The sequence below is a fragment of the Pelophylax lessonae genome, assembly GCF_965119305.1.
Source record: "Pelophylax lessonae genome assembly, chromosome: 4".
In the NCBI taxonomy this organism is placed as follows: Eukaryota; Metazoa; Chordata; class Amphibia; order Anura; family Ranidae; genus Pelophylax; species Pelophylax lessonae.
The window spans coordinates 410,215,847-410,239,487 of record NC_138771.1 but is presented as its reverse complement, the minus strand read 5'-3'; the positions used below and the strand labels follow the sequence as shown (position 1 = coordinate 410,239,487).

The 23,641-nt window shown below is 47.6% G+C and overlaps 1 protein-coding gene across 1 annotated transcript in view; it reads right to left on the bottom strand.

Moving 5' to 3' along the window:
• SLC25A48 (solute carrier family 25 member 48) overlaps positions 1–22,696 on the bottom strand; it is a 98,530-nt gene extending 75,834 nt beyond the window's left edge. Inside the window, exons 1-2 of the mRNA XM_082252705.1 lie at positions 22,433–22,696; positions 22,222–22,265 (exon numbers count right to left, since the gene is read on the bottom strand). Of these exons, the coding sequence (XP_082108831.1) occupies positions 22,222–22,265; positions 22,433–22,478 (90 nt within the window). The 5' untranslated portion in view covers positions 22,479–22,696. The remainder of the gene's footprint in view (positions 1–22,221; positions 22,266–22,432) is intronic.
• Positions 22,697–23,641: the final 945 nt, after the last annotated feature.

The window sequence follows — 23,641 nt, the reverse complement described above, 5'->3', positions numbered from 1 at the left end:
TCCAGTAAAATCACCTTTATTTCAGCAAGACCATAAAAACATGTCCAAAAACAGAAATAGAGGGGAAAAGCATCACCAGCTAACATGTTGCTGTGTAACTGTGCTCTGCAACTGATTGCTGTGTAACCCTGCTCTGCGACTGATTGCTGTGTAACCGTGCTATGCGACCGATTGCTGTGTAACCATGCTCTGTGACTGATTGCTGTGTAACTGTGCTCTGCGACTGATTGCTGTGTAACCGTGCTCTGCGACTGATTGCTGTGTAACCGTGTTCTGTGACTGATTGCTGTGTAACCGTGCTCTGCGACTGATTGCTGTGTAACCGTGCTCTGCGACTGATTGCTGTGTAACCGTGCTCTGCGACTGATTGCTGTGAAACCGTGCTCTGCAACCGATTGCTGTGTAACCGTGCTCTTCGACTGATTGCTGTGTAACCGTGCTCTGCAACTGATTGCTGTGTAACCGTGCTCTGCGACTGATTGCTGTGTAACCGTGCTCTGCGACTGATAGCTGTGTAACTGTGCTCTGCGACTGATTGCTCTGATCTGCGACTGATTGCTGTGTAACTGTGCTGCGACTGATTGCTGTGTAATTGTGCTCTGCGACTGATTGCTGTATAACTGTGCTCTGTGACTGATTGCTGTGTAACTGTGCTCTGCGACTGATTGCTCTGCAACTAATTGCTCTGCGACTGATTGATGTGTAACTGTGCTCTGCGACTGATTGCTGTGTAACTGTGCTCTGCGCCTGATTGCTGTGTAACTGTGCTCTGCGACTGATTACTGTGTAACTGAGCTCTGCGACTGATTACTGTGTAACTGTGCTCTGCGACTGATTGCGGTGTAACTGTGCTCTGAGACTGATTGCTCTGCGACTGATTGCTGTGTAACTGTGCTCTGCAACTGATTGCTGTGTAAATGTGCTCTGCGACTGATAGCAATCTGCGCTCTGTGACTGTGACTGACTGACCGTGCTCCGTGACTGATAGCGATCTGTGACTGACCGACAGCGATCTGCGACTGACGGTGCCCTGTGACTGACGGTACCCTGTAACTGACGGTGCCCTGTGACTGACGGTGCCCTGCGACTGATGGTGCCCGGCGACTGACAGTGCCCTGTGACTGACGGTGCCCTGTGACTGACGGTGCCCTGCGACTAACGGTGCCCTGCGACTGACGGTTCCCGGCGGTGCCCTGTGTCTGACTGAGCGTACTCTGCGACTGAGTACCTGGGAAGACTGGTAAGTATCTTAGCGACTGGTGAGTATCTTAGCGACTGGTGAGTATATTAGCGACTGGTGAGTACCCCAGGTTTAGTACCAGGGGAGATAGAGGTAGTGTAGATAAGGAATAGCAGGTCGTTACCATTATCCCCATAGAGTAGTGGGTAATAATGTCCGACAGGATGCCACTCAGTGCACTTCTTGCGCCATGTATGCATTCCTTGATGAACCAATCGAGGGCGGATACTGCTGTGCAGGATGTGAGCGACTTGTTGCTCTGGAAGCCCAGATCCTGGATCTAGAAAACATAGTGGCAACACTGCGTTGCATCAACAACCTGGAAAGGAGCTTGGACATTACCCATCAGGCACTGGCAGGGGCCAGCATAGAGGAGGAAGGAGTAGAGGAGACGCATGCTTCAGAGGTACGCAGCTGGGTGACCGTTAGGAAGGGTAGTGGGAAGAGTGTCAGGGAGGCCATTCCTGAGTTGGTACACCCTAACAAATTTGCCAAGTTGCAGGTTGAGGGGGATATCAGCTCAGGGGTGGCAGTGCTGGAGCAGGCACCCTCCCCCAGCTGCCAGGGGAGTGGCGGCTCCAGGAGGAAGGGGGGCCGAGATTCAGGAAAGGTTAGACAGGTTGTGGTAGTTGGGGACTCAATCATCAAGAGGACAGAGAGGGCAATTTGTCAAAAAGATTGCGGTAGCCGGACAGTATGTTGTTTACCGGGCGCTCGAGTTTGGCACATCGCGGATCAGGTAGACAGATTATTGGGCGGCGCTGGGGATGACCCAGCGGTCATGGTGCATGTGGGCACTAATGACCAAGTAAAAGGAAGGTGGAGGATCCTAAAGAATGATTTCAGGGACTTAGGTAATAGATTGAGGAATAGGACCTCCAAGGTGGTTTTCTCTGAAATACTGCCGGTACCTCGAGCCACGCAGGAGAGGCAGAAGGAGTTTAGGGAATTTAACAAGTGGCTGAGGAATTGGTGTAGGAAGGAGGGGTTTGGGTTCCTGGAGAACTAGGCTGACTTCTCAGTCGGCTACCAGCATTTTAGTAAGGATGGGCTGCACCTTAATGGGGACGGTACAGCTCTTTTGGGGTGAAAGATGGCCACGAAGTTGGAGGGGCTTTTAAACTAGGAGATGGGGGGGAGGGCTCAGAAGTAGAGTCAGTCAGGAGGGAGCAAAGGACAGAAGGCAGTAGTAGAGACAGTAGTGACAGTAGTTCCATAACGTCAATTGGAGGGTCTGTGCGGGAAAACCTCAGACCAAACAGGAATAAACATAATCACCGTTCACGATTAACTTCCACAAAACTAAGAGGGGTATATGCTAATGCCAGGAGCCTAGCTAATAAAATGGATGAGTTGGAAATGTTAGTACATGAGGATGACATAGACCTTGTGGGAATAACGGAGACTTGGTTCGACCCCTCACATGACTGGCTGGCCAATATCCAAGGGTATTCAGTGTACCGGAAGGACAGGGTAGGAAAAAGAGTGGGAGGGGTATGTCTCTATGTCAAGAACAATGTAAGGGTGATAGAGAGGAGTGATATTATGGAAGGGATGAGTATGGAGTTAGAATCCGTATGGGTAGAACTCCACAGGGAAGAAGAAAAGGGAAAAGTAATTGTGGGGGTTTGCTATAGGCCACCCAACCAAAGGGAGGAGGTAGAGCTGGAATTTTTATCACTATTGGGTAAAGTGGCAAAACGGGGATCAGTCATCATATTGGGGGACTTCAATTATCCCGACATTGACTGGGAAGAGGGGACTGCCCACTCACAGAAGGCCTGTCTATTCACGGAAACCTTACAGGCTAACTACATGTCTCAGTTGGTGGATTCTCCTACTAGAGAAAATGCAGTCCTGGATCTATTGATCACTAATGACCCAGACCTAATCTCGGAGGTAGGAGTCCAGGACAACCTGGGCTCTAGCGATCACAGGATGATCACATTTAGTGTAAATAACAATATAACAAGGCAAGTGGGGAACATAAGAACCCTAAACTTCAGAAGGGCAAACTTTCCAAAATTGTGCTCATTGATGGAAAGGGTAAACTGAGACCAAACCCTGGGATCACTGACCATGGAGGAAAAATGGGAATGCTTTAGGAACATATTAAACAAATGCATCTTGCAGTGCATTCCTATGGGAAATACATTTAGAAGAGACAAAGCCAAACCTGGCTGGCTAAACCGTAACGTTAAAAAACTTATTAGGGGGAAAAAAATGGCCTTCAAGAAATATAAATCAGAGGGCACAGTATCGGCTTTCGAGCAATACAAGGAGGCAAATAAGAAAAGTAAACATGAAATCAAAATGGCTAAAATCAACTTTGAGAGTAGAGATGTCGCGAACATAAAATTTTATGTTCGGGGGGCGTGGCTAGGTCATGGCGGTGTGAGGACGTTTGATTCTGGTGCTCCCGCTCCCTGGCCCCCCTGATCGGCTATATCGATCGTTAACCGGCTGTTTTCTAGCGGACATGAGCTCCTACAAACGGCGGAAGAACAATCCCACCTCCAAGGCTACTACATCGGCTCCGATCCGTCCATTCTTTCCGGACCTTACTACCCCGGTGCTGCGGAAGCTGGTGGCTGGCCCACGTGGCATTGTCGATCCGGCCGCGGTGTCCCTGTCTGTTCAGGCGGCCTTCCCTCCGGCTCCCCTGCCTGTTATGGCTTACCTGAGCCCCTTACAGCTGTCCCAGTCGTCCTCGGCTGGGGACCCAAGTGAAGAGCGGGACATCTGGGCTCTGCTGCGCTCCCCCCCCACTAAAATGGACATGGAGGCTTTAGTGGCAAAAGTTACGGAGCAGCATAAGAGGGACTTTCAAGTGCTGACTGCAGAAGTGTCCCACGTTCGGGAGCGGGTGGCGACCGGGGAGTCGGCGATTGGAGACCTCCAGACTAGGGTGGAGCGCCTGGAGCGGACGCAGGCCGCCCACGCGGATGTCCTTGCTGAACACCAGCTCGCCATGGAGGACATGGAGAACCGGAGCCGCCGTAACAACTTGCGGCTCCGGGGCCTGCCCAAGGCCACCGGACAAGAGGACTTGATGGAGACGGTTCGGGCCATTCTCGCACGAATCTTACCTTCGGACCCCCCTGTTGCCTTCGAATTCGACCGGATACATAGGGCCTTGGGCCCCAAACCGACGGACACTACAAGACCTCGTGACGTCATTTGCCGCCTGCATCGGTATCCGGTGAAAGAACAGGTACTGCGGGCTGCGTGGACGAAGGGCCCGATTGACTTCGATGGGGCACAGATCCAGGTTTTCCCTGATGTTTCTAGAGGCACTCTGATCCGCAGAGCAATGCTGAAGCCCCTGCTGGAGCGTCTCCGAAGTCAGGATGCCACTTACAGATGGGGATTTCCTCTCCATCTGATAGTCCGCAGGAATGGCTCCACTTTCGTCCTCCGCAGACATGCTGACCTCCCAGCCCTGTTCCGGTTTGCAGCCATCTCTCCTATGGAGATCCCGGACTGGTTGGCCAGGCTTCCAGACAGGGACGCTCGCTCTCCTGGAGGCGGACCATTGCGGCCCCGATCCGAGGGACGTCGTCGACAGCGCAGTGCTCCAGTGATGCGATCTACTAGCCCCTCGTTGGCTTCCCCTGAGTTTTGATCCAGCATTGCCAAGGTTCCGTGAGTTCTGAACTAGCCCCTTGTTCCACCGCCCCTGCTTGTCCCGGGTCCCGTCCCTGAGCTTCACCTACCCTTCCCTGATGGCTGTCCGTCCTGCCCTGTGGTGACTGCCTCCCCGGCTGGATTTGTAATGCACTAGCCCCGAGAGCTCTGCCGGCTTTCCGGCTGATCCCGAATATCCCCGGGTGCCACTGACTTTTCCCCCCCAATGCCGAACTTCCAAAGCTCCTGTCATCTGTCCCCCCCCCCCTTCTCCCCCTCTTTTGGATTTTGGCTCCCCTGGACCGGCTCCTTGACTTCTGCTCCCCCTAGTGCTGACCTGCGGGGGCCCTGGAGCGGTTCAGAGCGGTGCGGTGCTCTGCCCTCACCTCCGTGCCTGGGTGTCTGACATGCCTGATAATCTTCTTCAAGTATAGCTCTCCGTATAGTAGATTTTTTTCTGTCCACTATTGCCTGCTAACTGTATGCATAGATTAACTGCTTTATATATGTATGCGTGTCTGCTCTTCTGTGGTTGCTATGGGAGCGCCTCGGTCTGGTTGTGCTTGCTTGGGTTACGTGCCAGGTCCGGGTGTTGCCCCGCACTGCGGAGGAGGGGATGCGGGGCGCTACCGGACATGGAGAGCCGAGGGTAGCTCTCTGATTTCACTTTTGCTCCGCCCCCCCCCCCCCTCTCCCTTCCTTCCCCCCTTTCCCCCCCCCTCCCCCTCTCTCCACCCCCTCAACCCTTCCCCCCCCTCCCCCCCTTCCCCCTTCCCTCCCCCCTCCCCCCCTTCCCCCCTCACTCCCTTTCCCCCTCACTCCCTTTCCCCCTCACTCCCCTTCCCCCTCACTCCCCTTCCCCTCTCACTCACCTTTCCCCCTCACTTCCCTCCCCCCTCACTTCCCTCTCCCCCTTCCTCCTCCCCCTTCCCTCTCCCTTCCCCCTTTTCCCTCCCCTGCCTTCCTCTATATGTTCCCCCCCCCCCGTGTGAGACTTATTTATTTATTTATGTATATTTGGTTTTTCTTTATTTGTCTGGGGTGTGCATGTTTGGTGATGGGGTCTTTTCTTCACTCAAGAGGGGAGTACCCGGGTTGGGCTAGAGTTCCTCCTGCCGAACCCTGGGGGGCCGCTCCCGATTCGTTGGGTTGGCGTTGTCCCCCTGCTGGTTCCCTGTTGCTAGAGGGTCTTAGGTCTCATGATGTGTCTCCCCACCCCCCCTGCTCCCCTCCCTTTTCCCTCCCCCCTGCTCCCCCCCCCTCTTTTTTCACCCGGGTCATGGGGTCTCCCTAGAATTCATTGGTAGATGGAACCTGCATTGTCCTTACCTAATTGCTGTTCTTTTATGGTTGTTGATGGGTCATTTGCGCTGCCCTTTATGGGCCATTGCCGCTGCTCTTACGTTGATTTTTGCACTGTTTAGCTTTCAGCTGCTGGTTATACTTACTCTCATGTAATATATTGTAGTTATGTTGCTGATCTGGGGCGGTCGGGGAGGGGGCACCTCCCTCTATCTGTGGTGGCCCTCCTCGTTCCCCTCGTAGGGTGTTCCCTGAGGTCTTGTCATTTGCACCCTGTTTTTGGGTGTGGTGGCACGAACCTCGGGGTTCTTTGAGACTTGGTCTCTCCCGTGCTACGGCACTATAGTTTTGTTTCCTCAGGCGTCTGTAGTGTGCCTTTCCTCTCCCTTCTCGCTCTCTCTTCCCCCCCCTTTTTTTTTTTTTTTGACTGTTACCTTGTGTGTCTGGGAGTCCCTCCCTCCGGCTAGGGGGGTGGGGATGGCCGTCCCGGGTACTGACCCGGTCCGTCTGGTCTCCTTAAATGTGAAGGGGCTGAACACCCCTGAGAAACGCTCTGTGGTTTTGTCTGATCTCCATCGTCTCCGTGCTCAGGTTGGCTTCCTACAGGAAATTCATTTCAAGTTGGGTAAAGTCCCCAAGCTGTGAGTCCGGCGGTTCCCCACGATCTATCATGGCTGTTCCTCTGATTCCAGATCCAAGGGGGTTAGCATTTTGATAAATAACCGCTCCCCGTGGACTTTCTCGGATATGTGGTCTGATGACTCGGGCCGAGCTCTTTTCGTGAAGGGTAGGTTGGGCGTTCTACCGGTTACGTTGGTGAATCTCTATTTGCCCAACGTGGCTCAGATCTCCTTTTTGGAATCATTGCTTTCCAAACTGGCCGACTTCGCCACTGGGCAGATCATTATGGGAGGTGATTTCAACCTGGCCCTTGACCCCCTAGTGGACACTTCAAGGGGCTCCTCCCATCTGTCCTATGCTGCTTTGCGACATTTTAAAAAGCTGTTACAGGCCTTTCGCCTAGTGGATCCTTGGCGCATCCTTCACCCAGACGGTCGAGACTATACTTTCTTCTCCCCGCCCCACGACTCGTATTCAGGTATCGATTTCTTCCTGCTCCCACAGTCACTGCTGCCCAGGGTACGTACCGCATCAATTGGATCTATTACTATTTCTGATCATGCTCCTGTTCTTCTGGACCTAGACCTTGGTTCCCCTGAAGTGTCGCAGTGGCAGTGGAGGCTTAATGATTCTCTGCTGCAGGATGCAGCGGTAGTGGGAGTACTTGCTGCGGAGCTGCAGAGTTTTTCGCCTCCAACGCCACGCCTGATGCTCCTCCCCTGATGGTCTGGGAGGCCCATAAGAGCTATTTACGTGGAGTTCTGATAAAGTTGGGTGCTGGGAGGAAGAGGGAACGATTGGCTCAAATTTCCGACCTCCTAACTAAAATTGGCCGGTTGGAGGTGGTGCATAAACGGTCGCAGGCTCCTGCCGCCCTGCAGGAACTGACCGTCCTTAGGGACCAACTACGTTCCGTGGTCCTTTTTCGGGCGAAAGCTGCCTTGGCTAAATGTCGCCGCGTTTTCTATTAGCATGGGGATAAGTGTGGTAAGCTTCTCGCCAGGGCTCTCCGTCAGCAGCAGGCGAGGGCGTTCATCCCTGAACTCTCCACCTCGACGGGCCGCAAGGTGCACTCCACAGGTGACATTACCGAAGCTTTCCGTCTCTACTATTCTTCACTTTACAATCTGTCTCCGGACTCAGCGCGGGAGACGAGGATACAGGCAATCTGCTCGTACCTTTCGGCTTCCGGCCTCCCTTCCCTTTCCGTGGAGGCGGTCAAGGAATTGGATGAGCCATTGCACCCAGGGGAGTTCACTGCGGCCCTGCAGGGAATGCAGACGAGTAAAGCACCCGGTCCGGATGGATACACCCTTGCCTACTATAAGTGTTTTGCGGATCTCCTATCCCCGCATTTTCTTTCCGCATACAATGTGGCTGGGGAATCGGCGCACCTCCCAACAGACTCACTTCGTGCTCATATTACAGTGATTGCCAAGGAAGGCAAGAATCCCCTGTCCTGTGCGAGCTACAGGCCGATTTCTCTTCTCAATATTGACCTGAAACTCTTCACCAAGATCCTGGCCTCTAGACTGGCCCCTCACTTGCCACGTCTAATACACAATGACGAAGTGGGTTTCATCGCTACGAGAGAGGCCAGTGATAATACCACTAAAGCGATTGACTTGGTCTACCATGCTTATTCCTGTCGTATCCCAATGCTAGTTCTCTCGACGGACACCGAAAAGGCGTTTGACCGGGTGAACTGGGACTTTCTTTTTTCAACCATGGAACACGTGGGCTTGGGAGGTCGCCTGATGTCCTGGATTAGGGCTATTTACTCCAGTCCGTCGGCAAGGGTTAAGGTTAATGGGTCCCTTTCGGATCCCCTCGACATTACCAATGGCACTCGTCAGGGTTGCCCCCTCTCGCCGCTAATTTTTGTCCTTACCCTGGAGCCCTTTCTATGGACGGTACGGGCTAATGTTGACATCGCTGGCCTGTCGGTTGCGGCGGAAGAGACCCCCAAGGTAGCAGGTTACGCGGACAATCTTCTCTTCTTCCTGACTACACCTCTTACTTCTCTTCCCAATCTCTTGAAGGAATTCCGCGTCTTTGAATCATTGTCGTACTACAAGATAAACCAGACGAAATCGGAAGCGCTTGCGGTGGGCTTACCACCGTCTCTGGCATCCCTCGACAGGGCTGATTTCCCTTTCAAATGGGGTCAGTCACACATTCGGTATCTAGGGATTTCTCTTCCCTGCTGCCCCGACAAACTTTTTGAGCTTAACTTTCCGCCTTTATTGGCCCGTATCAAAAAAGACCTGGAGGAATGGTGCAGAGGACTGTTCTCCTGGTTTATCAAGATGAATGTGACGCCTCGCCTCCTATACGCACTCCAAGCTCTGCCTATCTCCGTCCCGTCCTCCTTCCTTAAGAAGGTTAACCAGGTGTTCCGGGAGTTTCTCTGGGTTAGGGGTCCTCCCCGCCTAGCTCTGAAGGTGCTGCGGCTACCTAAGCTAGGCGGAGGTATGGCACTACCTGATGCTGTCCTCTACTCTGAGGCCTGCCATCTCGCACGCATACTGGACTGGTATCGTCATGGGGCCCTGAAGCAGTGGGTTAGACTGGAGCGGTGTTCTGTGAGCTCCTCTCTCGAGTCTGCTTTGTGGAGTTCCAACCCGGTGCCCAGGGATCTGTCGGCCCACCCGACTATAGGCTCCACTCTCCTTATTGGCCGACGTTTGTGCCATAATGGTACCCTAGCCACCTACCCTTCGCCTCTCCTTCCGGTGATTGATAACCCGGCATTTCTGCCGGGGGTTGACCAACCGGGTTTTCGCTCTCTGAAGGCCGCTGGATGTCATCAGGCCCGGCATTTCATGAGAGCGGGGACCTGGATCTCCAGGTCTCTTCTGAATTCCAGTGCGACCTTTGCTGTTCTGTCATTTTGGCAACGGATCCAGCTCGCCCATTTTTTGCAAGCTCTGCCTTCGGCGCCCCTATTCACTCGATGACTTACATATTTTGAGGACCTGTGTTCTGACCCCTCCCCCCTGCGCCACACAATCTCTCTCATCTACCGTATGCTGGTGACGCCGGACGAGTCTTTCCGTCCCCCGTACATAGCGCTTTGGGAAAGGGACCTGAATATAAGGTTCACGGAAAGATTATTGTTCTTTGCTTATAAGACCTCTCGTTGTTCTCGGTACCAGGAAGTTGGCTATAAATGTCTCACTCGCTGGCACTATACCCCGACTAAACTCCATCGGATGTTCCCTACTGCTTCGGACATCTGCTGGCGCTGTGGAGACGCAGTAGGGTCTTATCTGCACGTGTTCTGGTCTTGTATTAAACTACAGCCCTTCTGGACATCTGTTCTTCGTATCACTCAAAAATTTACGGACCATACTCTCTCGTTAGACCCAGCCCTCTTTCTCCTCCACCATCATGAATTTCCGCGGGCATCCTATCGCAAATCATTACTTCCGCTCCTGTTTACGGCGGCGAAGAGTTGCATTCCCCCGATTTGGAAACAGAGTCAGCCTCCTACGGTGGCGATGTGGCTCCGCAAGGTTGCCCGTCTCAATGAAATGGAGGATCTGGTTGCCACTGAGCACGGTACCAGGGACAAATTTATGAAACGCTGGTACTACTGGCATGACTTCACGTTTACGACGGAATACAAAGACCTGATTGCCTAAGCAGTGACCGTGGAGGTGGGTCGAGCCTCCCCGCCCCTTCCCTCCCCCCCGCCTTTCTTCTGCTTTATTCAACCTGTCTCTCTGCTGTGTCCTCTTGTCTACCTTTCTTTTTGTGTTTAATACTGTGTTTGGTGTTCATTTTTTGCACTCCCCTGTGTTTTTGACCTGGATATTAGCGACTGGCCAAACGACACCTTCATATCATAGGTATTCGGATATCTGGGTCTGCATTCAGTTCTCTCCCCATGAGGGCATGCCTGTGCTGGACCCCTTGGTACCTATCCTGGGCTCTGGGACTTTGGGGTGGTACGTCCCGTCCCCCTGTTACCCGCCTACAGTTGGATGCCGGTGGGGCGGGTGGACTTCCCTAGATATGCCCGACAAGCTCCTATGTCAATCGTTAGTCATCGCACCTTCTACCATTGGGGTCTGCGGATAAAATATGTATCTGACAGGGTCTTCATTGCACTCCTATTTTTGCACCATTGCTCGATGTTAGAGATACGGTATCTGCTGTGAAAATGGACCACTGCTATCTTTCTCGTGATTGGACTTTTTATATTCATGTCCATTGATGTTTTACTGTATGCCTTCTTGTTTTCATGTTTTATTTCATAAATAAAGAATTAAAAAAAAAAAATTTTATGTTCGCGTACGGCGAACGCGAACTTCTGCAAATGTTCGCGAACGGGCGAATCTGGGCGAACCGCCATAGACTTCAATAGGCAGGTGAATTTTATAACCCACAGGGACTCTTTCTGACCACAATAGTGATGGAAAAGTTGTTTCAAGGGGACTAACACCTGGACTGTGGCATGCCGGAGGGGGATCCATGGCAAAACTCCCATGGAAAATTACGTAGTTGACGCAGAGTCGGGTTTTAATCCATAAAGGGCATAAATCACCTAACATTCCTAAATTGTTTGGAATAACGTGCTTTAAATCATCCAGTGTGTGAATACGATCAGGTATGATGTTGTATTGATCAGGTAGTGTAAGGGTTACGCCCGCTTCACAGTGACAGACCAAACTCTGACCTACCAAACTCCCCGTTTAACGCACCGCAAACAACCGCAAACAGTCCATTTGCAGTGGGCACAGTACAGTCTGTGGGCCTGACACTCACTGGCAGGCAACTGCAATTATACTACAGAGGAAAAATGAAATTACTTTTTTATCTGCAAGGTGCTGTGCCACCCTATATGAGTGGTGGGCACTGGCAGTGGGCACAGTTCAGTCAGTGGGCCTGACACACACTGGCAGGCAACTGCAATTATATTAAAGGGTAAAAATTAAATGACTTTTTTATCTGCAAGGTACTGTGCCACCCGATATGAGTGGTTTGCACACAGTACAGTCTGTATATATATATAGAATAAATAAATAAAAGCAGACTGATATACCAGCCCTAAAAAGGGCTTTTTAGGGTGCTGTCAGGATGCTGTCCTTACAGCAGGAGTGGACACAGAACACTGGCCTAGCTAATGATTTCCCTATTAATTCAGCAGCAGCAGCACTCTCCCTGCTCTAACTAAATCTGCAGCTTCAGAATGAATCTAAGATGGATGCTGTCCTTGCTTTGGAGGTGGGAGGGTCTGGGAGGGAGGGTATGCTGATTGGCTGGAATGTGTCTGCTGACTGTGAGGTACAGGGTCAAAGTTTGCTCAATGATGATGTATAGGGGGCGGACCGAACATCGCATATGTTTGCCCGCTGAGGAGAACGCGAACAAGCGATGTTCGCCGGCGAATAGTTCGGGACATCTCTATTTGAGAGACAAATAGCGGAGGATAGTAAAAAAAACCCAAAGAAATTCTTTAAATATATCAACGGCAAAAAAACTAGGGCAGAGCATATTGCACACATAATTAACGATAAGGCGAGGATGGTTACAGAGGACACTGAAAAAGCAACGGTGCTGAATGCTTTTTTCTCGTCAGTCTTTACACAGGAAAAGGAGGGGTACACTGACCATGACTGTATGGTTAGTAGTAATACACAGGTCTTGCAGCTATGGCTAACAGAGGGTGAAATCAGAAAAAGGCTGGATAAACTTAACACAAACAAATCACCAGGTGGCGTACATCCGAGAGTACTCAAGGAACTCAGTAAGGTTATATCTAGACCACTGTTCCTGATCTTTGCTGACAGTATTATGACAGGAAATGTACCAGGGGATTGGAGGAAAGCTAACGTGATTCTGATATTCAAAAAGGGGCTCACTAGCTATGACTAAGTGCTATGTACCAGCCAATTGCAGGATTTGCTCACTGAAGTGTACGTGACCGAGATGAACTGCCTATCTTGTTGGAGGCCGGCTATGAACTTTACCCCTTGGGCCACATGCCCCTGTTGTGGGTCTCTTTACTATCATTGAATGGAAGGGACTGAGGAGCTGCCCCATCTCAGTGAGGATCGACTGCCGATTCCTCAGATATCCTCTGCTCCTTCCAGTCCCTCCATCTTCGATAGATTCCTGATCCCTCCTACCTCTCTGAGCACCATTGTCAGCCAGGAAGTTCATGAGTTGGTCTCCTATGATGAGGAAGGGGTCAAGCAGCCAACCAAACCACCTGCATCAGGAGAACTGCCCATCTGGGATGATGACAAAGTGACCACCTGCTTGCAGGATTCTTCAAGTCCTCCTGTTACTGCCCTGCTGGCTCCAACAGCGGTGACAATGCCTTTCAAACTCAAGATCACAAGTTCAATGGACTTGCCAGTTCGTGACCAAAAAGTACTGCTGTCCCCCACTCTGGATGCTTTCTTTGCAGCTGATTCACCAGTTTCACCAGAGTCATGCAGTCATCCCCTTCTCACCCTTAGAAATTCATCAAGGTGTACTAGATGCTTATATCTAGCTTCTGAAGATTGCAGTATCTGGAACTGCCTCCTCCCTTCTATGTACTACTCCCAAGGGTTCTGGGGATAAAAAAACCATCTCTTAAGGTTTGACGTATGTCTTCCTCTGCTTCAATGCTCGTCCTCCTTCTCCCTCTCCTCTTTTACGTTCTGTGACATAGGAAGAATGGTGCCTGCATAAGGTGGACTTTGAGAGGAAAGGAAGTCCTCCTCTTCCTCCCGCTGCTCTGCCTCGAGTGCCCTGTCCATATTGCCACGCAGAGTCTGCTCCAGGAACACAACAGGGATTGTGTCATTGATGCATGCATTGTCACTATCCTTGTGGCCTCCTCTGATGGTGACAGTACAGTGCAGAAATCCTTTATCAGCAGCCATTGGCATTGGGAAAAAAAAGCAGAGCCAGCCTGAGGCTGTCATTGTGCCATACTCACACAGGTACCCATTGCCGCCGCAGCATTGCCAAAGTCGAGTTCCACCTGGTGGGCATGTCAAAAATCAGGCAGTTTACGGGCAGATGGAATTCCTTCTGAATTTCAGCTAACCGAGCACTGGCTGTGTATGACCGTCTGAAATGGCTACAGACTCTTCTGGCCTGCTTTTGCAGATCTTCCAACCCTGGGCACCTATTTTGGAAAAGCTGCACAACCAAATTGAGGAGATGTGCCTAGCATGGCACATGTGTCAACTTTCCCTGTCTAAGGGTGGACAGGAGGTTTGTGCCATTATCGCACACCACCATTCCTGGCTCAAGCTGGCGTGGTGTGGTGTGGCGTGGCATGAACCACCTCTGGGCCTGCACCTGCAAAGCTGCATGAATCTCTGCTCTGGAGTGGTTAATATCCCCTAGACACACCAGCTGAAGCATTGCATGGCACCTTTTAGCCTGACTCATTAAATAGCCCCTTGAATGCTTAGGGGGTTCTTGTGGTTCATAGGACAATTTAGCAGAGGAGGGCATTGGGGATGAGAAGGAGGAGGAAGAGGGAGTAGAGCTGACAAATATTGCATCATCACCATTAGCTGTATGGAGACATGGTGGCACAACCATTTGCAGTACTGAGCTCTGTCCTGCATCCTTCCGAATTACAAGCAGAGTTACCCAGTGTGTTGTGAATTAAATTTAGCGCCCCTGACCAAGCTTGCTGGACCACGTGTCAGCAGTAATGTGGACTTTGCGGCCAACTGCTTTGCCCAACAATGCCACAACATTGCCTTAAGTGAAAAGAAATAGCGTCTGGGAACCTGCCATTGTGGTACAGCACATTCTGCAAATTCACGGAAGGGGGCAGAATCCACCAGATGGAAAGGCAGAAGTTGTGAAGCCAGCAGCTTTGACAAGCTTGCATGTAGATGCAAGGCATGTGGGTGGCAGTGACTGTATTTTATTTTTTTTTTGCTGCAGCAGATGGGGCAGAGAAATTTTCCGGCTATAGTCTACAGCTGGTTGTGTGCTACTGGCAGATGTGCTGCAAGGACCTGGGACACCATGCGCTATACCATAATACCTGTCGTTGGAGGCTGCTGAGAGATCATGAGGTATAGCGGGGGTAGACTGAGGAGAGTAAGGAGGAGGAACAGAATTGCATCCCTTTTGTGTGGCTTTCAGGTACTCTTGCCAATGATGGTGGGAGGTTAAATGCCTTGTCAAGCATATGGTACCCAAATGGCTGGTGTTTTGCCATGCTTGATGTGCTTGAGACAAAGTTTGCAAATTGCAACAGTGTGATTGGCTGCACATGTGCTAAAAAAGGCCCAGACAGCTGAGCTGTGCGAAGGATGCCGGGAAATAAGAGTTTCACAATTTGATGGAATGAGGTAGCTGCTCTCTACTCTTTCATGATGACTGCCTCGCTGGGGTTGTGCCTCACCCTCCCTTTCCTCCTCTGCTCCCGCTGACACCCAAGTGGTGTCAGTGACCTCATCATCTCCCTCTCCCCCATCCTCATCACCACTGGAGACAACTTGGCAATATGCTGCGGCTAGGGGAACATGACTGCCAATTTGTGTACCAGTGTTCTCCCCTCTCTGTAGGCTCATGTTCCTACTTTCCTCAACCTCAGAACCAACAACTGAATCAAGTAATGGCTGTGCATTGTCAAGGAGAAAGTGGCTGATGCTGTGTTCAAATAACTTTTAAACTAGGTGTTGGGGGGGGTGGGCTCAGAGGTAGAGTCCGCTAGTAGGGAGCAGAGGACAAAAGGTATTATTGGGGTCAGCAACGACAATACAATCGTATTGACAACCACTGGGGGGGGGGGGGTCTGTGCGGACAAACCTCAGACCAAACAGAAAAAACTCAAGTACAAACCCAACACAGAGGACAAGGGGGCACTCTTTAAGTCTAGAAGAAAATTGATTTTGTCTCCAAATACGTAAAGGTTTCTTCACCGTAAGAGCTGTGAAAAGGTGGAATAGACTCCCTCCAGAGGTGGTTCTGGCTAGCTCACTAGATTGCTTTAAAAAGGCCTGGATTCTTTCCTGGGTGTACTTATTATAAGTGGGTACTAATATTTATAGGTAAAGTTGATCTAGGGAATATCCGATTGCCTCTCGGGGGATTAGGAAGGAATTTTTGCTGTAGCAAATTGGATCATGCTTTGCTGGGGTTTTTTCGCCTGGATCAACTGTGGGTATAGGATTGTGTATATGGGATTGTATGGTTGAGTTTTCATTACTTCGATCGGGTCTCCGATGACGTCAGGTCTGGTTTACTCGGCTGCTAAAGGCGCCGATTTTAAAAAGTGACTGTATTCAAAAATGCAGTTTTCAGCATTTTCAATGCATAGGAGGGGTCTAGGGTCTTTTAGACCCCAGATCCCTTCATAAAGAGTACCTGCCACTGCCTTGCTTGTGACAGCAACAAAAGTGATCAGATTTTTTTTTATTTTTAAATCTGTGCTAAAATAAAATAAAATAAACAGGAAAAAAAATGTTTTAACCGCCCCCGTGAGCTCACGCACGAAAGAAAACGTATGCACAAGTCAAATCACTGTTCAAACCACACATGTGAGGTATCGCATGTGTGGTTTGAGGGGGAGAGCAATAATTTAAGAAAAGGAGCGACTCTGTATCGCTAAAATTGTAACAGTTAAAAATGTTTAAATCGTCGCCTATGGAGTTTTTTATTGACTGTAGTTTGTTGCCATTCAGTGGGTTTTAAATCATAACATGTTGGGTATCTATTTACTCGGTGTGAGATCATCTTTCACAATATACAAAAAAATGGGCTAACCTTACTGTTTAGCAGTAAATACAGTGAAATGTATTTTTCCAAAAAAATGGCTTTTGAAAGACCACTGCACAAATACCGCATGACAAAAATATTGCAATGACCGCCATTTTATTCTCCAGAGTCTTTGATAAATATATATATATATATATATATATATATATATATATATATATATAATGTTTGGGGGTAATTCTAGCAAAAAATACTGATTTTAACTTGTAAACAACATGTGTCAGAAATGAGCTTGGTCCTTAAGTGCTTAAATATATCAAAAAAACTAGGTCAGGGCATGTTGCACACATAATTAACGAGGATGGGAGGATGGTTACAGAGGACACAGAGAAGGCAACTGTGCTAAATGCTTTCTTCTCCTCAGTCTTTAGACAGGAAAAGGAGGGGTATACTGACCATGACTGTATAATTAGCAGTACATCACAGGACATGCTGCTATGGCTGACAGAGGGTGAAATCATTGAAAGGTTTCATAACATTAACAGAAATAAATCACAAGGACCGGATGGCGTGCATCCCAGAGTACTCAAAGATCTCAGTAGGGTTATATCTAGACCACTGTTGCTGATCTTTGCAGATAGTATTTTGACAGGAACTGTACTAGAGGACAGGAAGAAAGCTAACATGATGCTAATATTCAAAAAAGGGCAGAGGCATATCCTGGGAAATTATAGGCCGGTCAGCCTGACGTCAATAGTATGTAAATTCCTAGAAGGGATGATAAGGGACTATATCCAAGAATTTGCTAACGTCAACAGTATCATCAGCAGTAATCAGCACGGGTTTACTTCTTGTCAAACCAATCTGTTAACATTCTACGAGGAGGTGAGCTATGAGCTAGATAGGGGGAGACCTGTGGATGTGGTATATCTGAATTTTGCTAAGGCTTTTGATACAGTTCCCCACAAACGCCTAATTTACAAACTAAGGTCTGCAGGCAAAGACCACAAGATTTGTTTTAGGATAGAAAACTGGTTAAAGGGGTGTGTCCAAAGGGCAGTAATAACTAACACGTACTTAGACTGATCTGGAGTGGTAAGTAGGGTCCCCCAAGGCTCAGTCCTAGGACCAATTTTGTTCAATTTATTCATAAATAGCATTGAGGATGGGGATAATTAGCTCAATCTCAGTTTTTGCAGACGACACAAAAATAAGCAGGGCAATAACTTCACATCATCATGTAAAAATCTTACAGACTGACCTGAACAAAATAACAGAGTGGGCAACTACATGGCAAATGAGGTTTAATGTGAAGAAGTGTAAGGTATTGCACTTGGGGACTAAAAACATAAACTCAAAATACACTTTAGAGGGGGAACCTCTGGGGGAATCCAGAATGGAGAAAGATCTAGTAGTCTTAGTAGAAGATAGACTAAGCAACAGCATGCAATGTCAAGCTGCAGCTGCCAAAGCCAGCAGAATATTAGCATGCATAAGGAAAGGGATATATTCCAGAGATAAAACTATACGCATTGTAAGACATGAGGCCATACAATGGGATTAGAGGAGAAGCGATTTAACCTCAGGCTGCGCAAGGGTTTTTTTTTACAGTAAGGGCAATAAGATTGTGGAACTCTTCCACAAATGGTGGTAACTGCGGGGAGTATGGCTACTTTTAAAAGACTCTTAGACGTACATCTCAAAGAACACAACATTGAGGGGTATGGGAAATAAATACGTCCAAACACACATACATAGGTTGAACTGGATGGACTATTGTCTTTATTCAACCTCAACTAATATGTAACTATATGTAACTTAGCTGACTCCTCCATGCCTGATGCTGGGGCTATGGCAGGAATAGATGTGGACAAGGAGGCAGATTTAGCCACTCTGGCAGCTGCAGTGGACTACGCACTAGTCTCTGCTTGGGTGATGGAGGATGAGGAGGATGAGAATGGTTTAGTGAGCCAGTCCACCACCTCCTCTGCATGCTGTGGCTGGATAGCAAGGGCAACATCACTAAACAGAGGAAATGATGCCCTGCCTGAAGACTGACCACATCTGCCTTTGTCTGTGGACACATATGCTGCTGCCCCCCTCACAGTGCCATGGAAAGTTTGCCTCTCCTTGTTGGTCTCACATAATAGGGGGTTCTTATTAACAAAACGTAATAAAGATGTGGAAATGTGTAGTTGTTTGGTGTGTTGGTGGAATGTGTCTGTGTAGTGAGTACTCACTACACAGACACATTCCACATACACACTACAATATACTGCAGTAAAACTGCACTAAATATACTACGTTAAACAAGCACTAACACACAGTAACATACTGCGTTAAAGGTGCAGTAAAGCACTGAAATATACTGCCTTAAACGTGCACTAATGCACAGAAATATACTGCGTTAAACGTGCACTAATGCACGGAAATATACTGTGGTAAACGTGCATTAACACACAGAAATATGTTGTGTTAAATGTGCACTAACTCACAGAAATATACTGCGTTAAACAGCACATAATGTACTGAAATATACTGCATTAAACGTGCACTAACATACAGAAATATACTGCGTTAAACGTGCACTAAGGCACTGAAATATATTGCGTTAAACGTGCACTAACTCACAGAAATAGACTGCGTTAAATGTGCACTAACGCACAGAAATATACTGCGTTAAACATGCACTAACGCACAGAAATATACTGTGTTAAACGTGCAGTAACACACAGAAATATATTGTGTTAAACGTGCACTAAAGCACAGAATATATACTGCGTTAAACGGCATGTAACGCACTGAAGTATACTGCATTAAATGTGCACTAAGGCACAGAAATATACTGTGTTAAACGTGCACTAATGCACTGAAATATACTGCGTTAAATGGCATGTAACGCACTGAAGTATACTGCATTAAACGTGCAGTAACGTACAGAAATATGCTGCATTAAACGTCCAGTAATGCACAGAAATATACTTAGTTAAACGTACACTAATACACTGAACTATAATGCAGTAAACCTGCCCTGACTAAATAAACTGACACTAAAGTAAAAATGAATTGGTCACTACCTTGACTGAACTATCACTAGATTCACACTAAAGTGACACTAAAGTAAAAATGAATGATCGCACTACACTCACACTGATTGAACTATCACTAGATTTACACTAAACTGATATTCTACACTGATAATAGAATCAGAATAGCACACTATAGCACACTAACTCTCTAGTAGCACTGAACAGAGCCCTGTTCTATCTCTGATAGTGTGATATTCGCGGATATCACACTACAAATGACTGCTTTTGAAAGAATATTTTTATAGTGTGGGGTGTGACTAAGGGCAATGAGCCATGATTGGATAGAGTCATCATTATTTTCTTCAATCATGGCTCTGACAGTGCTATGTGCCTTGATTGGGCAAAGCATTCATTGCTTCAGCCAATCAGGGCTTCCAATGCACTGTGCAGCAGAGCAGTGCGTTGTGGTCATTCGGTGGGCCAAACAAACGTTTTGAACGTCCCGTTTGTCGAACGGGCAAACTCATGCTCAGGCCGAACCGTTTGTCCAATTCTGTTCCCTTATGTGCCCAAGAACTTGTTCAGGAAGCTCGAGGAAGAACGACCAAAGATTTACATTCTGCTACCTGGGAGAGGCTCCGCTTACTGGAACACCTCAGAGAATTCTGGTACCAAAACAAATTCAACGAAGCTCAGTATCATAAAATCTAGGAAGAGTAGAACACTGGCTGCCATATTTTTATGGACCAAGTAGAACTGGTTAAACCAAATTATGCCTACCCAGTTGTCTATCAGATAATGGGCACCTACCCAATCAAGGGAGAGAAGATCTTTCTTCCAGACCCAAATTTCTATGTCTAAATAAGAGACTTGAAACTGTTCCTGTTTAAAAGCTGTTTTAATGGTTTATGTTCCTGCTGCATCACTATTTACATTGTTAATGTTAGAATTGTATATTTTAATATATGTGTGTTATTTATTTGGTGCTAGTCCCAGCTGGGACAGCTTGCGAAAAGGGGGGGGCATGTGTAAGCAGGTTGAAATGCATTGGTACTAGTGAGATAGCAGCCAGCCCAGACTGGGAGTAAGGCTTAATTGTTGTAAGCTCAGTCCCTAAGCTTTTGGTCCTAGCCAGCCCACCTGTGTTAAAAAAAGGGGGAGGCTGAGGTTCAGGGCTTCTTCTTGGCTAAATTGATTGGTTCCGCTCATGGTACTGGAAGTGCTACACCTTGCAGTCCACTGAAGACACTGGGACTTTAAGAGGCATCCAAGCCATGGACAATGCCATAATGGATTCTCACCTCAGAGAGGCATACCTAGGCAGCCTTATTAGGGTTAGTGGAAGGATATTGTTCATATTGATCTGTTATGTCACACTTGTTCAGTAAAGTTATATTAAATGTTTAGAGCCCTGTCTGAAGTTATTCAAAGGGATACATGTTGGGTTTGGCGTATCTAAAGAACCAGGGTCTGTAAAGCACTAAAGCAAACTACAAATGCTTTACTTGGCTGGACAAGAAGAGGAGTGTAGTTGCCAAGAGTACCCAAGCACAAGTTCAAGACACAAGCAACCAGTCGTTGAACGTGGTACCTGGTAAGATGAAAGATTCTCCAGTAACGAGGAGGTTGTTATCTGGCTCCTTTCCTAGTGGTTGGTATCCAATAACAACTGGATCCCTACTCATGTTACTGAGGTCTATTGCCTGGTCTCGAGGTACGGGAAGTGAAGGAGTTAATAGGTGCATACATTAAGTCCACACTAGGTGCACGACAGGACCCTCTTCTGTTACTGGCAGTGAGGTAACAGAGGTATGCTGGACTGGTGGAGTGGGCACAGGCTTAGCATTGTCTTTATGAAGTGGCTTTTTGTTAGAGATTAATTGTAGCATTGGATTCTGGGATTCTAGGAGTTTTTCATTGCCTAGTTTTATCTTACGTATCTTCATTCATTCAAGTTTTCTGCACTTGTGGCCAAGTGCCCTGAATTTACCAAATAAGTGCTCACATACACATTCCCAAGCTTCAGAATAAGTATTTAGATTGAAACGTGGCCTAATCACACCAAAATGTACGATGTAAAAAATGAATTTTGCTGTAGCCCCTCAAATCCAGAACAACTGGCTAAAGGGGTAGAGCAGGGGTTCTCAACCTGGTCCATGAATGGGTTTCAGGGGATCTGTAAGGGTCAGATAAAACTTAACATTTACAATAACTATACAGCTTTCCCTCATGTCCCTATCAGGGGTTTTACATTGAAAGAAAGACATCTCCACTGACACCCGCTGCTATCCGATCCGATCCTGTCTGTGAAATCCAGACAGATAGAAACCCTATTTTCCATCCATCTTGAGGTTCGGATCGGATAGGATTGGATGAAAACGGACAGGCGTCCGTTTTCAACCGATCTCCCATAGAGGAGAGCGGGGATCTGACAGCTCCATCTTTGCACACAGAGAGGAGACAGACCTGTCACCTGCCTGCTCAGCGGGCATCGATCCCCAGTAAAACGGAGTCTGTCCAGCACACTGCCCATGTGAAAGGGGCCTTAATATATTGGCTTACCAATGCTTTTTTTTTTTTCTTTTACATAATAAGAAATGAAATATTTACTTTTATATTATGTTGCTTTTCTTATACTATAACATTATAGCATCAAAAAAACATGATTGGTACCAGAGGAATGCTGACAAACGTAAGGAATTCACATACCTTAACAGTGTCCAAAGGATGTCCAACAATAACACTAGAAGCGCCTGTATAGGAAAAACAAAACAAAAAAAAAAACCCAGTAATTTGGTAACAGAAAATTATCTGACATTATTATGACTGTCACACAGTGGAAAATGAATAATCCTGAAAATCTGTAAAAATGTCTAAGAGGTTATCATTACGAAAATAGTGCAACGAAAGATATGCTTACCTCCAAGATAACCAGCTACAAATTCATCTGTCTGGACCCTTCCCATAATGGAATTTGGTTCTGTGGTTTATTCTCCTTTGCAGATGCAGTACTTTTACACACAACTACATGTCCTGTCAAAGTGTATTTGCTTTCTTCCAGTCCAAAGGTTTTTAATGTACAAAACAAATGTGTTCTCCTGGCAGATGCAGCAGTATCTCGTGTCATCTGATTTTTTTCTACCAATGTCAGTTACAGTTTACGATTTCAATGTTTTCACTCCTAGTGTTAAAATTATTGTGCTTGTGTGGAGTGTGGGGAATTACATTGAGGACTGAAAACTCACTGTGGCTCTGCCATGTCTAGTCCACATTGCTATCAGTCCACAAATGCACAAAATATGTTGGCTTTTCATAAAAGATATTTGCATAGCATTTTCTGCTTTTTTACAGTGATAAAACCAGAAAAACACAATTAGTTAAAAGCGAATTAATTATTCCAACACTAGAGATGCGTATTTAAAACAACCTTTAATCGTCTATACAATCTTGACCATTGTGTACATTTCTGCTCCGATGATTATCCTTTAAGCTATTAGGTGTTTGATGTCAAAGGAGTGAGACCACATATTTCTGAGCTTACAATCTTTTTACATTATGATATATGTCTGCTTCCTTGCACGTTTAAACTTTGTTTGCAGTCTTTTTGCTTCATAATCACATTAATCCATCCAGTTCCTGAAATACAGCATGTGATAATAACTTTCGGTCTTTAAGAATGTCTATCATTATATTTTTTTCTGTTATGTTCTTTATGGGACAAAGTACAATAAAAGTGTTGATTTGCTAAAACTGGAGAGTATTACAACCAGTCCACATAGTTAGTCCCCGTTCACACTGGGGCGACCTGTGAGGCGACCTGGCTCGCACCACGACCTCGAAGGTCGCCCCGGTAAGTCGGATCGCCCCAGTGTGAACGGGGCCTTAGTGCCTCAAAATGGTAAAACACATGATTAAAAATTGTTAAAGCTGAAAATAAAACAAAGTGTCAAAATAAATGTAAAATGTATTTTAGCCAATAGGCATTGATTTACCGTACTACAACTGGAGAGTGAAAAATACGGTGCAGCTCTGCATAGAAACCAGCTTCCAGTTTTTTTGGCAAAGCTTATTTGAACAAGCTGAGGTTAGAAGCTGATTGCACAGCTGTACCAGATGTTGCACTCTCCCG